We start from the raw sequence: 13,501 nt of genomic DNA, 5'->3' as shown, positions 1-13,501 counted from the left end.
ACAACAGCAGGCAAATGGACTACATTGTTTTTTCTAGCTGCACAGCAGTGCTGCAACTAGATTCTGGCAGTATGACTAAAGACCACAGGAATAAGTATACAGCATTGAACAGAAATTGTACTTATTCTTGTAGCATATGGTAATACTACCACTGGCATAATTGTTTCTACAACCAGTCCTTCAACCATCTGCTCATCTGAAAAATCTGTGGGATTGCTACCTTTCTGCATATAATCCAGAAGTGGATTTTGCAAGGCCAATGCTACTTTTTCTAGTGGAATGACACTACTGAAACTGGTAAACAACTAGGAAATTCCCCTGTGTATCAGTTGTGCATGTGTTCTTCTATTCTATTTCTAAATCAATCTATATGTTTACTTATACCTGCAGAAAAATTTATCTCTTAATACATATCTTTTTATTTTAGCATAATTTCTAAAAACATTAGGGTAGAGTGTGAATCAGTATATAGTGAAATTCATAAAGAATGAATTCAAATTTCTGAAGCATCTCTAACTGGAGGCGACCTTCAGTCCACGCTCTGTAGACCACTGCATAGTCACACCTCTACACTAATGTTTTTAGAAACTATGTTAAAATACATAAGCAAGTCAAAGCAAAGTTTAATCTTCAATGATGATAAACAGTGAGTATAACAAAATCAACCCGTCTTAAGCTGCATCCACATTGCAGAAGTGATCCAGTTTGATACCATTGTAATTGATATGGCTCAATGCTATGGAATGCTGGGAACTGTAGTTTGTTGTGGTACCAGAGATCTCTGACAGAGAAGGTTAAATGTCTCACAAAGCTACGGTTCCCAGAACGCCATACCATTTTGCCATGGCAGTTAAAGTGGTGTCAAACTGGATTATTTCTGCAGTGCTGATGCAGCCTTACCTGACTTAAAATCTGATTGTATAGGTCCTGAATATGAGAAGTAATGCTTCAAAGTAAATAAAAGATTGTTTTTAATAATGGGACACACATCCTGCAAGGTGAGAGGGTTAGGGATTAGTTTATTGTGTGGAACAGGTTTGTCTTTAATTTCAGATACTTTCAAGCTTTTCCATCTTGGTCCTGAAATATGACTCATTGTTGATATGTGCAAATATTTGTGTAGGGCTGTTGTTTTTTTAATGTAAAATGGAAAGATTTCCTGATTTCAGTACCTTGAGATTTAAAAAGAAAATAAGTAAGTTCATCGAGAAATCTCTTCTCTAAATTCATAATACTGTTCATGTGTCAGGAACCTTTGCACACAGATATCTAAGTAAAGAGAAATTAGAAAAGCCACAAAAGGAGAGGGGAACTCTCCTGCTTGTGTAGAGAGGCTGCATATATATAGAGTGCCACACACTACACAGTTATAACACTTTGATACCACTTTACCTGTCATGGCTCCTCCCTGCAGAATTTTGGGAATGCCCTGTCCTGAGCTACAGCATGAGAGTTCCCATGTCAGTTAATGGTATCAGAGTGCTATAACCGTGCAGTGTGGATACACTCGTAATTATACACATGCACACAGGTTCTGTTCTCAGACTGTACTTCAGGAAGGAGGGTGGCCCAATGACTTGATATTGCTCTCCACATGTGCATGCAAAATGCATGCATCTGTTGAGAAATAGTGACAAACCATAACTTTTGAATTCAGGAAAATCATTCCGTGTGGGAAGGGGAGGAGAAAACAAGAACAAAGAAAACCCAAACAAGGCCAAACCAACATTTTCTTTTTCTCATTATTTTTTGTCCATTTGTAGATGAAGAGTTGGTTATAACTACTCTAAATATATTTTTAAAATATGATTTTTGGTGCATTTTCACCATAAAAACCCCTGTGACTAGACTACTTAGTCATGCAATAGCTTTTCACAAAACATCATCTGGTTCAAGTCAATTGTCATTTAGCGAGACTTCCGGTCATGACGTCAAGGCGAACGGAGGCAAGAAGCTTCACTCTGTCTCTGTAGGTCCACTGTGGACTTGTTTAAGGCCTCAATTTACATCCATTGAGAGCCAGAAGTGTCCCCAAACCGAGCGAGATTTGGGGCGAGGGCCTGCAGGGGTCCCGAGAGTCCTTTTCACCCCCCCACGCCGGGGAGTCGTCGCGGGGAGAAGAAGAGGTCTCAGTGAGGGTCGCAAGGCAGCCGCCGCGGTGTGAGCCAAACCTTCGGGTGACAGCCTTGGCTACAACCTTTTATTTGTTGGAAGAAACCCTGTTACTGACCCTTGCAGGGCTTCGTTGGCGTGAATTTTACCTGGATTGGTGACTAACTAGGAGAGACTTTGAGAACCTGGTTATCCCTGGTAATGCGGAGAATAAGATTGATGGGAATAACTTTACTTTTTTGATTCCTCCAATATTTCCCTATGTACAATATTTCCCTATGGCGACAAAAATGGTGAAGGGTCTGGAAACCATGCCCTATGAGGAACGACTTAGGGAGCTGGGGATGTTTAGCCTGGAGAAAAGAAGGTTAAGAGGTGATATGATAGCCCTGTTTAAATATTTGAAAGGATGTCATATTGAAGAGGGAGCAAGCTTGTTCTCTGCTGCTCCAGAGAACAGGACCCGGAACAATGGATGCAAGCTACAGGAAAAGAGATTCCACCTGAACATTAGGAGGAACTTCCTGACAGTAAGGGCTGTTCGACAGTGGAATGCACTCCCTTGGAGGGTGATAGAGTCTCCTTCCTTGGAGGTCTTTAAACAGAGGCTGGATGGCCATCTGTCAGGGATGCTTTGAATTGGATTTCCTGCATGGCAGGGGGTTGGACTGGATGGCCCTAGTGGTCTCTTCCAACTCTACGATTCTATGATTCTATGATTCTATGATTTGGCAATTGGCAAAGACTAAGGAAATAGTCTCTAAAACTTGGGTTTATTTGAACCACCTGATTGAAGCACGAAGGATTGATTACTATGATTACATTGATTACACCTGGAAACTCCCCTCTAAATGAGATGCGGAGCCATTTTTTCCTTTGAATGAAGTTGGACGGCTTGGAAGCTGTATAGCAACTGTTGGAGTCTGCGTCCTTAAAAAGATTTTGGATTACTCCGTTTGTTTTTTATATCGGAAAGTCTTTCAACCCTAAAGAGAAAGAGCTGTCTTGCTTTCTCCGGACTTCTGTTACAGCTCTTGGACTTCAAACATTTTCTTTTCCCGAAAGAAAGTAAAATCTTATTACTTTAACAGATGGAGACGAGACAAACTAAAAGTAAGAAGGATAATATGAGTTGGACACACTCGGGAAACAGAAGGGAATCCACAGACTGGTCAAATAAACAGCAAGATTTAAATGTAATAATACTAGAGGAACTACGGGAATTCAAAAAGTCTTTCAAGGCAGAGATAAGGGAAAAACAGAAAAGCTTAAGGGAAGAAATAAGATTGGAATTGCAGACAGAAATCCATGGCTTAGGGAAGAAGATTGATAGCCTGAATATTGAATTTAAAGAAATTAAGGAAGAAGTCCAACTGACGATAAGGAAGACGAAAGAATTGGAAAATAAAATTGAAGAGATAGCGAAAGTACAAAGCAAAGAAGAGAGAATCTTGTGGGGGCAAGAGAAGAAACAGCGAGATAGAGCTATAAAAATTAGAGGTCTCCCAGAAATGGAAGGAGAAAATTTGGAAGAAAGAATTATCCCGGCTTTAGCAAATTTTTTGGACTCCCCCGTGGATCTGCTCAATGTGCAAATTGATAAGTTGTTCAGAATTTCCTCTAAAGTAGCCCAAGAAAAAGGGTTGCCGCGTGATATAGCAGTTGGTTTCAACAACGCAAGGATCAGAGAGAGGATTATTCAGAAAAACTTTAATGAAAGCTTGTTTATTGACAACGTGGAAGTGGAGATCTATAGGGATTTACCTTTACCTATATTGAAGCAAAGACAGCAATACAGATTTCTCACTTCGTTATTGCAGAGGAAGAATATTAGTTATAGATGGGGAAATGTAGAGGGTGTTGTTTTTATGTTTAGAGAGAGACGATTTAAAATTAATTCACTGGACAAGGCAAAGGAGTTTTATAAGAGACTGCTCCAAAGCGAGGAAAAAGGAGAAGAAGAAACACGAAACCCCTCTCTTGGTGCTACAAGAGAATTCACCCCATCTAAAAAAGGGAAAGATCTGCTGGAAGGAGGAGGTGATTTGACTAAAGGAAATCCGAAGGAAAACATACTGACTACTGAAAAGGACTTATTGCTGGGGAGTTGGATCTAGAACAAGAAGGTTTGATAGAGAGGAATTTAACTTCTTTTATGTTTGAATCTCTCCCTCCCTTTTTTTTTTTTCTTCTTCTTTTGTAATAGTTAAAAATGTTGATCGTTGCATCCTGGAATGTAGGGGGGATTAATAAGGAAAGGAAGAGGAAACAGATTTTTCATTTATTAGAAAAGATGAAATATGATGTGGTTTGCTTACAAGAAACTAAGATTAGGAGGGGAGACTTAAAGTATTTAAGAAACCCAAGATTGGGGAAGTGTTTTGTAACTGCGACAGATAAGAAAAAGAGGGGATGTGTAACCTTTGTTAATAAAAAATGGGATGCGAAAGAGGTCAAGACAGATTTAGAGGGGAGATATGTAATAGTGGAAGTTAACACAGGTAATGAGGTATTAACGATAGTAAACCTATATGGCCCTCTGGAAAGGAAAGAGAGCTTTTTTATGAAACTAAATGAGGATTTAATGGAGTATGATAAAGGAAAGTTAATTATAGTGGGTGATTATAATGGGGTCCTGAAAGTGAAAAGAGATAGGAAATCAGAGAAAAAGCTAAAGGAATCACAGGGTAAACTCCCTAAGAGCTGTTTTGACTTAATGGCAGAACATGATCTGGACGACCTTTGGACATACAAATACAATAATGAATCTGGATTTACTTTTTATTCTGAGATTCACAAATCTTGGTCTAGGATAGACCTTTTCTTATTATCGAAATCATTGTTAGTCAAGACACAGAAAATGGAAACTGACCCGAAAACCCTTTCTGACCACTGTTTGATTGAATGTACTATGAATCTAGATAATAAAAAGGGGGGTAATTGGAGACTACAAGAGGAGATGTTGAAAGATGAGGGTTTGATTCAATTTCTGAAAGAAGAAATTAAAACTTATTTTAAAATTAATGAGACTAATGAGGTTAAAATTAATACTGTATGGGACGCTAGCAAAGCAGTCATTAGAGGGTTATTAATTAAAAAGCAGAAAGAATTGAGGAAAGCTAAAAAAGTCAAGGAAGAAAAGCTCACTGAAGAATTAAGTAGGAAGGAAAAAAATACTGAAACAATATCCATCAAACAAGAAATTGATAACGGAGGTAGAAATATTGTGAAGACAATTTCAAAGCAGGATTAATGAGGAGCTAGAAAGAGATCTCAAATGGAACAGTTTAAATTTCTTTGAAAACGGAAACAAGGCGGGAAGATGGTTAGCTAGAAGAATTGAGGGTTGTCAGGAAAAGAAAAAGATAGTGAAGCTAGTAATAGATGGAAGAATAGTAACTACCCAATCGGAAATTGTGAAAAGGTTTCGGGATTATTATGAAACATTATATAGCCAAGACCGGGAAGCTATAAATCTAACAGATAGGATTAACAAATATTTAGATGGTGCAATGCTTAACAAAATAACCCAAGAACATAAATCAATCTTAGAAGCTAAAATCTCGAAACAAGAGATTTTGAATGCTATTTCACGATTAAAGGAAGGGAAAACTCCGGGAGGAGATGGCTTCTCTGCAATATATTATAAGACCTTTAAATTAGAATTGGCAGACCCTTTGTCAAAACTTTTTTAACTCAATTGAAGAGGAGGGCATTCCCCAGACGTGGGAACAGGCAACGATCACACTCATACCTAAAGCAGATAAGGACACCACGTGCATGGCTAATTATAGACCTATTAGTCTCTTGAACGTTGACTATAAAATTTATACAATGATCTGGGCTTCGAGACTTAAAGGTATTCTGAATGAAATAATAGGAAAGGAACAGAATGGGTTTCTACCCGGAAGACAAATAAGGAACAACATCAGAACGATCTTGAATAGTTTAGAATACTATCATGTGAATAACGAAAAACAATGCGCTTTGATTTCAGTGGATATGGAAAAAGCGTTCGATAATTTAAGGTGGGATTTTTTATTTCAAGTACTAAAGAAAAGAGACATAGGGGATAAACTCATTAAATCTTTGAGTCAAATTTATAAAAAACAAAAAGCAGCCGTGATAGTAAACAATGAAAGATCTCAGGAATTTGAAGTGAGAAAAGGAGTGCGACAAGGGTGCCCGCTATCTCCGTTACTTTTTATTTTAGCGATTGACATATTAATAGGAAAAATTAATGAAAATAAACATGTGAAAGGAATTAAGAATAAAGGTCAATTAATAAAATCTAAAGCTTTTGCGGATGATGTGGCAATAATCCTGGAGGACCCGCTTCATGGCATTGAACCTTTAATGGGGGAATTGATGATATTTGGCCAATTAGCAGGCTTAAGGATAAACAAAGACAAAACGGTTATGATCACCAAAAACCTCTCTTTGGAAGAAGAAAATAAACTAAGTAAGAAATCAGGGTTTAAGATAGTAAAACAAATGAAATACTTAGGTGTGACTATAACAAAAGATAATCTAAGATTGTTTGAAAATAATTACAGCATTAAATGGAAAGAGATTAAAGAAAATATACATAGATGGAACAGGTTAAATCTTTCCCTCTTGGGAAGAATTGCAGTTATCAAAATGGTCATTTTGCCGAAACTAATATTTTTATTTTTAAACCTCCCGATTGTTATTAAAAAAAATCAATTTAAGGTGTGGGAAAAAGAACTAAATAATTTTATTTGGAGGGGAGCCAAGCCAAGGATTAAGAGTTCTATATTGAAAGATTCTAAGGAAAGTGGAGGCTACGCACTCCCCGATCTTCAGACCTATTACTGGGCATGTAGCTTGATGTGGATTCAAAATTGGGTGAAATTGGATGAAAAAGAAGTATTGAATCTAGAAAATATACAATTAAGATATGGTTGGCATGCGTTTTTATGCTATGAGCAATTAGGGAAGAATAAGGATTTTGATAATCACCCAATTAGGAAATCGCTATTAACGACTTGGGCAAAAGTAAAAAAGATGTTTTATTTTAAAATACCGATATGGACCTCAACACAAGAGGCCTTCTTTGGAAGATGGTCAAGGGAAGACAACCATATTTGGATGGCATATAGTGACTGCATAAGAAAAAACTTACAAGGGAATTGGTCCTTTAAATCCAGGGAGGAATTAAAAACTGATGGGTTTAATTTAAGCTGGTTTAATCACTATCAGGTTCAAAATAAATTTAAAGAGGACATCAAAAGGGGAGGAACTGAAGATAAAATGAATGAATTAGATATATTATTTTGGCAACCTGATAAAAAGAAGGTCTCAAAATTTTATAAACTGCTACGCAGCCGGATTTTAGAGCAGGAAACGGTTAAAGAATATATGATGAAATGGGCACAAGATCTGGGGAAAATAATCAATTTAAATGAGTGGCAAAATGCCTGGGGGAAAAACCCATGACTTTACCATAGCACAGGAACCTAAAGAGAATTTATTAAAAATCATGAACAGATGGTATTATACACTGTGGAGGATTAAGAGCATGTATAAGTTGGAACATGGGAAATGCTGGAGGTGTAATAGTGATAAGGGCAACCTGATTCATATTTGGTGGAAATGTAAAGTTATTCAAGGTTTTTGGAAGGAAATTCATAAATGGATTCAAAAAATATTGGAAATAAAATTCCCGTTAGACACAAAAATTTACCTTCTTAACATGGCAACAGTGTTAAAACCAGAGGATGAGAAAATTCATTGGAGGACAATACTTTATATGATTACAGCGGCAAGAGTTGAGATTGCTAAACTGTGGAAATCTAACAAAACCCCTACAAGAGATACTTGGTTGATGAAAGTTAATGACTATAGAATATTAGACATGCTTTCCTGCAGTGTAAAAAATCTTAGCAGGAAAAGATCGAAGGAAGATTGGAGGAAGATAACAGATTTTTTGAAAAAAGAATGGAGCTTGGAGATAGAACTCAATGAAGTTTATTGAGAGGAATTAAGGGTATTAAATTTGTATAGTTTGTGGAATTGATAGAGTGGATTTGGCTTTAATGATCTTTTCCTTTTCTCCCCCTTCTTTCATATAATTTTTTTGACCTTGGTAGTCATAAATTAAAGAAGAAACAGGCTACGAAACGAAGTGGTGCTGAAGAGCGTGCCTAAAAGAAAAGGGAAATTGAGAAGGCTAAAAGTTATAACCAGGGAGCTTACCTTTAACCGTAAAGAGTTGTATACAATCTTAAGTTTGTATGATTCAAAACTTGGATGTTATATGAAAGTTATCTTAGGAATGTACCGAATTAAATTTTAAAAGCTATCATTGTAACTAAGGGAATTGACCAAACATACAAAAGATGAGTGATAAAGATAACTGTGTTACACACTAGACGTTGTAACAAAGTTGAATTGGTTTGTACTAAGCTTTGTTAGTTTCCAAGTCCGGGACAGAAGGAAGTTTATTCATGAAGGGTTTATGAAGATTAGAAGATATATATCTAGTTGTTAATGGTTGTATGGAAATATTTTTTTTATTTTTTTTTTATTTTTATTTATTTTTTTTTTTTTTGCCTGAAATGGATATACAGCTATTATGGCTCATATGTACTGAGATTTGTTTGATTTTAATGGAAACCAATAAAGATTAAGTTAAAAAAAATAAATTGTCATTTAGCAATAGTTTGTATTTGGGATTATGCAGTTTTACTGGCACTTTGAAAAATGCCATTCTGAATATAAATGTTTTAGGGTGCGATTCCACTTTGTAAATAAAAACAGAGTACATATTGTGTTTGTGATTTTGTTTACATCTATTAGAATTAGGAAAAGTTACCATGACTGCAGTACCTTACATTTCTCCGTGTTGAATTTCATTTTGTTAGCTATGGCCCAGTTTTCTAGTCTGTTCAGGTCATTTTGAATCTTGATCCTGTCCTCTGCGATATTAGCTACTCCCCCTAATTTGGTGTCATCTGCAAATTTGATAAGTATGCCCCCAATTTTGTCCTCCAAGTCATTGATAAAGATGTTGAATAGCATTGGGCCCAGGACATAGCCCTGTGGGACCCCACTGGTTACTTCTCTCCAGGATGAAAAGGAGCCATTCTTGAGCACCCTTTGGCTTCGGCCAGTCAACCAATTACAAATCCATGTAACAGTTGCCTTGTCTAGCCCACATTTTACAAGCTTGTTTGCAAGATCTGGAAACCATGCCCTACGAGGAACGACTTAGGGAGCTGGGTATGTTTAGCCTGGAGAAGAGAAGGTTAAGAGGTGATATGATAGCCCTGTTTAAATATTTGAAGGGATGTCATATTGAGGAGGGAGCAAGCTTGTTTTCTGCTGCTCCAGAGAACAGGACCCGGAACAATGGATGCAAGCTCCAGGAAAAGAGATTCCACCTCAACATTAGGAGGAACTTCCTGACAGTAAGGGCTGTTCGACAGTGGAACAAACTCCCTCAGAGTGTAGTGGAGTCTCCTTCCTTGGAGGTCTTCAAGCAGAGGCTGGATGGCCATCTGTTGGGGATGCTTTGATTGTGATTTCCTGCATGGCAGGTTGGGGTTGGACTGGATGGCCCTTGTGGTCTCTTCCAAATCTATGATTCTATGATTCTATCCTGCTTCTACAGCCAGGAATATTTTCATTTTCCCTCTGAATCTAAGAATTTAAAATTTCTGTTGTTTCACACAATGTCAATTTAGTGCCATGTAGTTTGTGAAAAAACCTACAGAGCCAAGGGGAAAATAGATTTTCAGTATTTTGCCTGGTATTTGGAGTGTAGAATATACTTCCTAGCATTTTTTAGATCACCTAAAAGAACATTCCCCTACTTTATTCTTTAATGTTTCAAAAAACTACATTATCTTCTGCATACATATCACTCAAGTAAAATAATAAATTCAAATTCAAAAGGAAATAGATATAGACATATTTACAAAACTAATTTGCATATTTTTCCAATAATACCAAGGTAAACTGAACTGTATGAAACCTAAAACAGTTACCTGGAGAATATATTTTGCCATCCATTTCACAGTAGCATGGTGTTGATGTTGATGGTGACATAGTTGAGGTAATTGTGGAAGTAGTTGTAGTTGATGTTGTAGTCGAAGTAGTTGTGGTTGTTGATGTGGTTGTAGTTGTCTCAGTAGGGGTGGTTGTTGACATAGTTGTGGTTGTTGTAGGGCTGCTGGTGGTGGTGGTTGTAGTGGTAGGTGAAGTAGTTGTACTGGGGGTAGTTGTTGATGGAAATTTATCACCATGTGGTGTAGTTGTAGAGGTTTGAGTGGTGGTGGTGGTAGGAGTTGTGGTTGTACTGGGGGTCTGAGTGGAAGTAGTAGTTGTGGTGGTGGTGGTTGATGTAGTCGTAGTTTCAGTCCCAGTGGGTGTGTGTGTTGTTGTAGTTGATGTAGTGGGTACTGTCTCCGTTGTGGTTGATGGAGTGGTTGTAGTAGTGGTGGTAGTTGTGGGTATTTCAGTGGTGGTAGGAGATGTAGTTGTAGTGGGGGTTTGAGTGGAAGTGATAGTTGATGTGGTTGTAGTTTCAGTCCCAGTGGGTGTTGGTGTTGGTGTAGTTGTTGTAGTGGGTACTGTCTCTGTTGTGGTTGATGGAGTGGTGGTAGTAGTGGTGGTAGTTGTGGGTATTTCAGTGGTGGTAGGAGATGTAGTTGTAGTGGGGGTTTGAGTGGAAGTGATAGTTGATGTGGTTGTAGTTTCAGTCCCAGTGGGTGTTGGTGTTGGTGTAGTTGTTGTAGTGGGTACTGTCTCTGTTGTGGTTGATGGAGTGGTGGTAGTAGTGGTGGTAGTTGTTGTAGGGCTGGTGGTGGTGGTAGTTGTAGTGGTAGGTGAGGCAGTTGTACTGGGGGGTTGAGTAGTAGTTGTTGGTGTGGTTGTTTCAGTTGGGGTATATATGGTTGTTGTAGGGGTCTGAGTGGTGGTGGTAGTAGGAGATGTGGTTGTAGTAGGGGTATGAGTGGAAGTGGTAGTTGTGGTGGTGGTGGTTGATGTACTTGTAGTTTCAGTCTCAGTGGGGGTTTGTGTTGTTGTAGTTGATGTAGTGGGTACAGTCTCCGTTGTGGTTGATGGAGTGGTGGTAGTAGTGGTGGTAGTTGTAGTGGTTTCAGTGGTGGTGGGAGATGTAGTTGTAGTGGGAGTCTGAGTGGAAGTAGTAGTTGTGCTGGTAGTGGTTGATGTGGTGGTAGTTTCAGTCCCAGTGGGGGTTGAGGTTGGTGTGGTTGTTGTAGTGGGTACTATCTCTGTTGTGGTTGATGGAGTGGTCGTAGTAGTGGTAGTAGTTGTTGTAGGGGTTTCAGTGGTGGTAGGAGATGTAGTTGTAGCGGGAGTGGGAGTGGGAGTGGAAGTGGTAGTTGTGGTGGTAGTTGTTGATGTGGTTGTAGTTTCAGTCCCAGTAGGGGTTGGTGTTGGGGTGGTTGTAGTAGTGGATACTATCTCTGTTGTGGTTGATGGGGTGGTTGTAGTAGTGGTGGTAGTTGTTGTAGGGGTTTCAGTGGTGGTAGGAGATGTAGTTGTAGTGGGAGTGGGAGTGGAAGTGGTAGTTGTGGTTGAAGTTTGTGTCCCATTGAGGGTTGTGGTTGATATCACTGTGGTTGTGGTTGTAGATGGGGTTGCTGTGGTAGTTTTAGTGGTGGTACTGAACACAGTAGTCTCTATAGAGTAAGAATGAAAAAAAAACCTTAATTTAAAAATGGTACCTTAATTAATTTACTGGAACCTTTTAAAATTCGCCCTGAAACACATATTTAACATCTTTTTAAAAGTATATTTTCTTCTTTGAAGCAATTTTTGTGAGTACATATTTACTTAATTAATTAATTAATTAATTAATTGCACATTTTAATTCATGTATACTTCCCTGCAACCTAAACCTGATTAAAATAATTAATGATTTCCAGCCCTATGAGCTTTCACTTTAAAAATATACCACTCCGTATAATGGGGCTTAATAAATCAACATACATATGCTTGCATAGTAAAATAATTTGGGACACACAATGCAAATTTCAAATCATTGTACTGTTAATAGTCTAAATCCAGTTGCTAATCCAAACAAAAAAAGAATAGACACATTAAATCAATGTGTAATACATTAATATCTAGGCATTAATTTAACATTTAGCAATAGATTTAATGAGACTATTCTAGCTGGTGCTAGCATGTGGATTTGTAATAATACAATCAGGTGAACAATTTTACATTATATGTCCCAAAATAAGTTTAAAAATATTTAGTCATATATGGTAACACATCTAAAGCAATTATAGAGGGGAAATGCACAATTGTGATTTAGCAGCTTCTTATGTTGTTTTGAGACTCCTCCCCTTCCATTATAGAAGTTTGCGCACATTTTTTCATGCACCTTTGGACATATATTCCCTAGAGCATACATTTGTGTTCATTGTCCTCATTGTCTGGAGTGCAGTGTTGTGTATTTTCCAAATATATGAAGAAATACACATTTATTGATATGCTATTTTTGCATATAATTGTGGATTTCTTTGCATATATGGAAAAAGAAAAAAATGGCACCGTGTTTTTCTCTGAATAATAGCAAGCAGAGAAATACACATGTTCATCTATTCATTGGGACCTGATCGTCCAAGTGGAGGGCGATATGCCTTCATCTCACATGGTCAATAAACTGCTGTTGCCATAAAATAGTTACTGTATATATTCAACTATAAGTCGAACTCTTGTATAAGTTGAGGGTGGGTTTGGGAGCCAAACTGATGGATTTTGATATAACTCATAGATAAGTCAAGGGTAAAACTTAGGGGTGTGTAACAATACATCTAAAGGACAAAGCAAAGGGAAATAATGCCAAAAAACGTACAAAATTCCACCAGGTATATCTTTGTATTTACACTAAAGGCTGGACGGATGAGAGAGTAAAGGAGGGTCAGTGCTTCCAAGACAGATTACATTCTTGCCTTTCACCGGGGGATGGTTCCTTTTCTTATTTATATAAGAGTTAAAGTGTAGTACTTACACTAAACCATGGATATGTCAACTTAGGTGTTTAGGGTATTTTTTAAAACATATATTACTAGACTTATACATTAGTATATTCAGTGAATTCATTTTTAATGTTTTTTTTTTAAAGTTTATTTAATGCACATTTATTTTTCCATCTCTAGCTCAAACCTTTCTATAAAGTTGGAGACTTAAAAAAATTCATAGAAGCTTGGAAGTCAGACCTAGATTCATGATATTTCCATACACAGAGATAGGAATGAAGCTGAAAGGATGGATCCTGTTAAAACCTATGGCCCATAGAAATTGAAATGCATTGCTCAATTAATAATTATAGATGGGCATCTTTGAAGTCATGATCAGAAATAAATAATGATTAGAATGAGAGCTC

At 37.5% G+C, this 13,501-nt stretch overlaps 1 protein-coding gene across 1 annotated transcript in view; it reads right to left on the bottom strand.

The window, feature by feature from the left end:
• MUC2 (mucin 2, oligomeric mucus/gel-forming) overlaps positions 1–13,501 on the bottom strand; it is an 87,271-nt gene that overhangs the window by 25,164 nt on the left and 48,606 nt on the right. The window contains exon 34 of the mRNA XM_089523094.1: positions 10,125–11,786. Coding sequence (XP_089379220.1) covers positions 10,125–11,786 — 1,662 coding nt within the window. The remainder of the gene's footprint in view (positions 1–10,124; positions 11,787–13,501) is intronic.

This window comes from Sceloporus occidentalis, unplaced genomic scaffold (genome assembly GCF_023333645.1).
Source record: "Sceloporus occidentalis isolate IW3139 unplaced genomic scaffold, rSceOcc1.0.p SCAF_4, whole genome shotgun sequence".
In the NCBI taxonomy this organism is placed as follows: Eukaryota; Metazoa; Chordata; class Lepidosauria; order Squamata; family Phrynosomatidae; genus Sceloporus; species Sceloporus occidentalis.
Note: the sequence above shows the minus strand (reverse complement) of the source record. Positions and strands in the feature narration are given on the sequence as shown.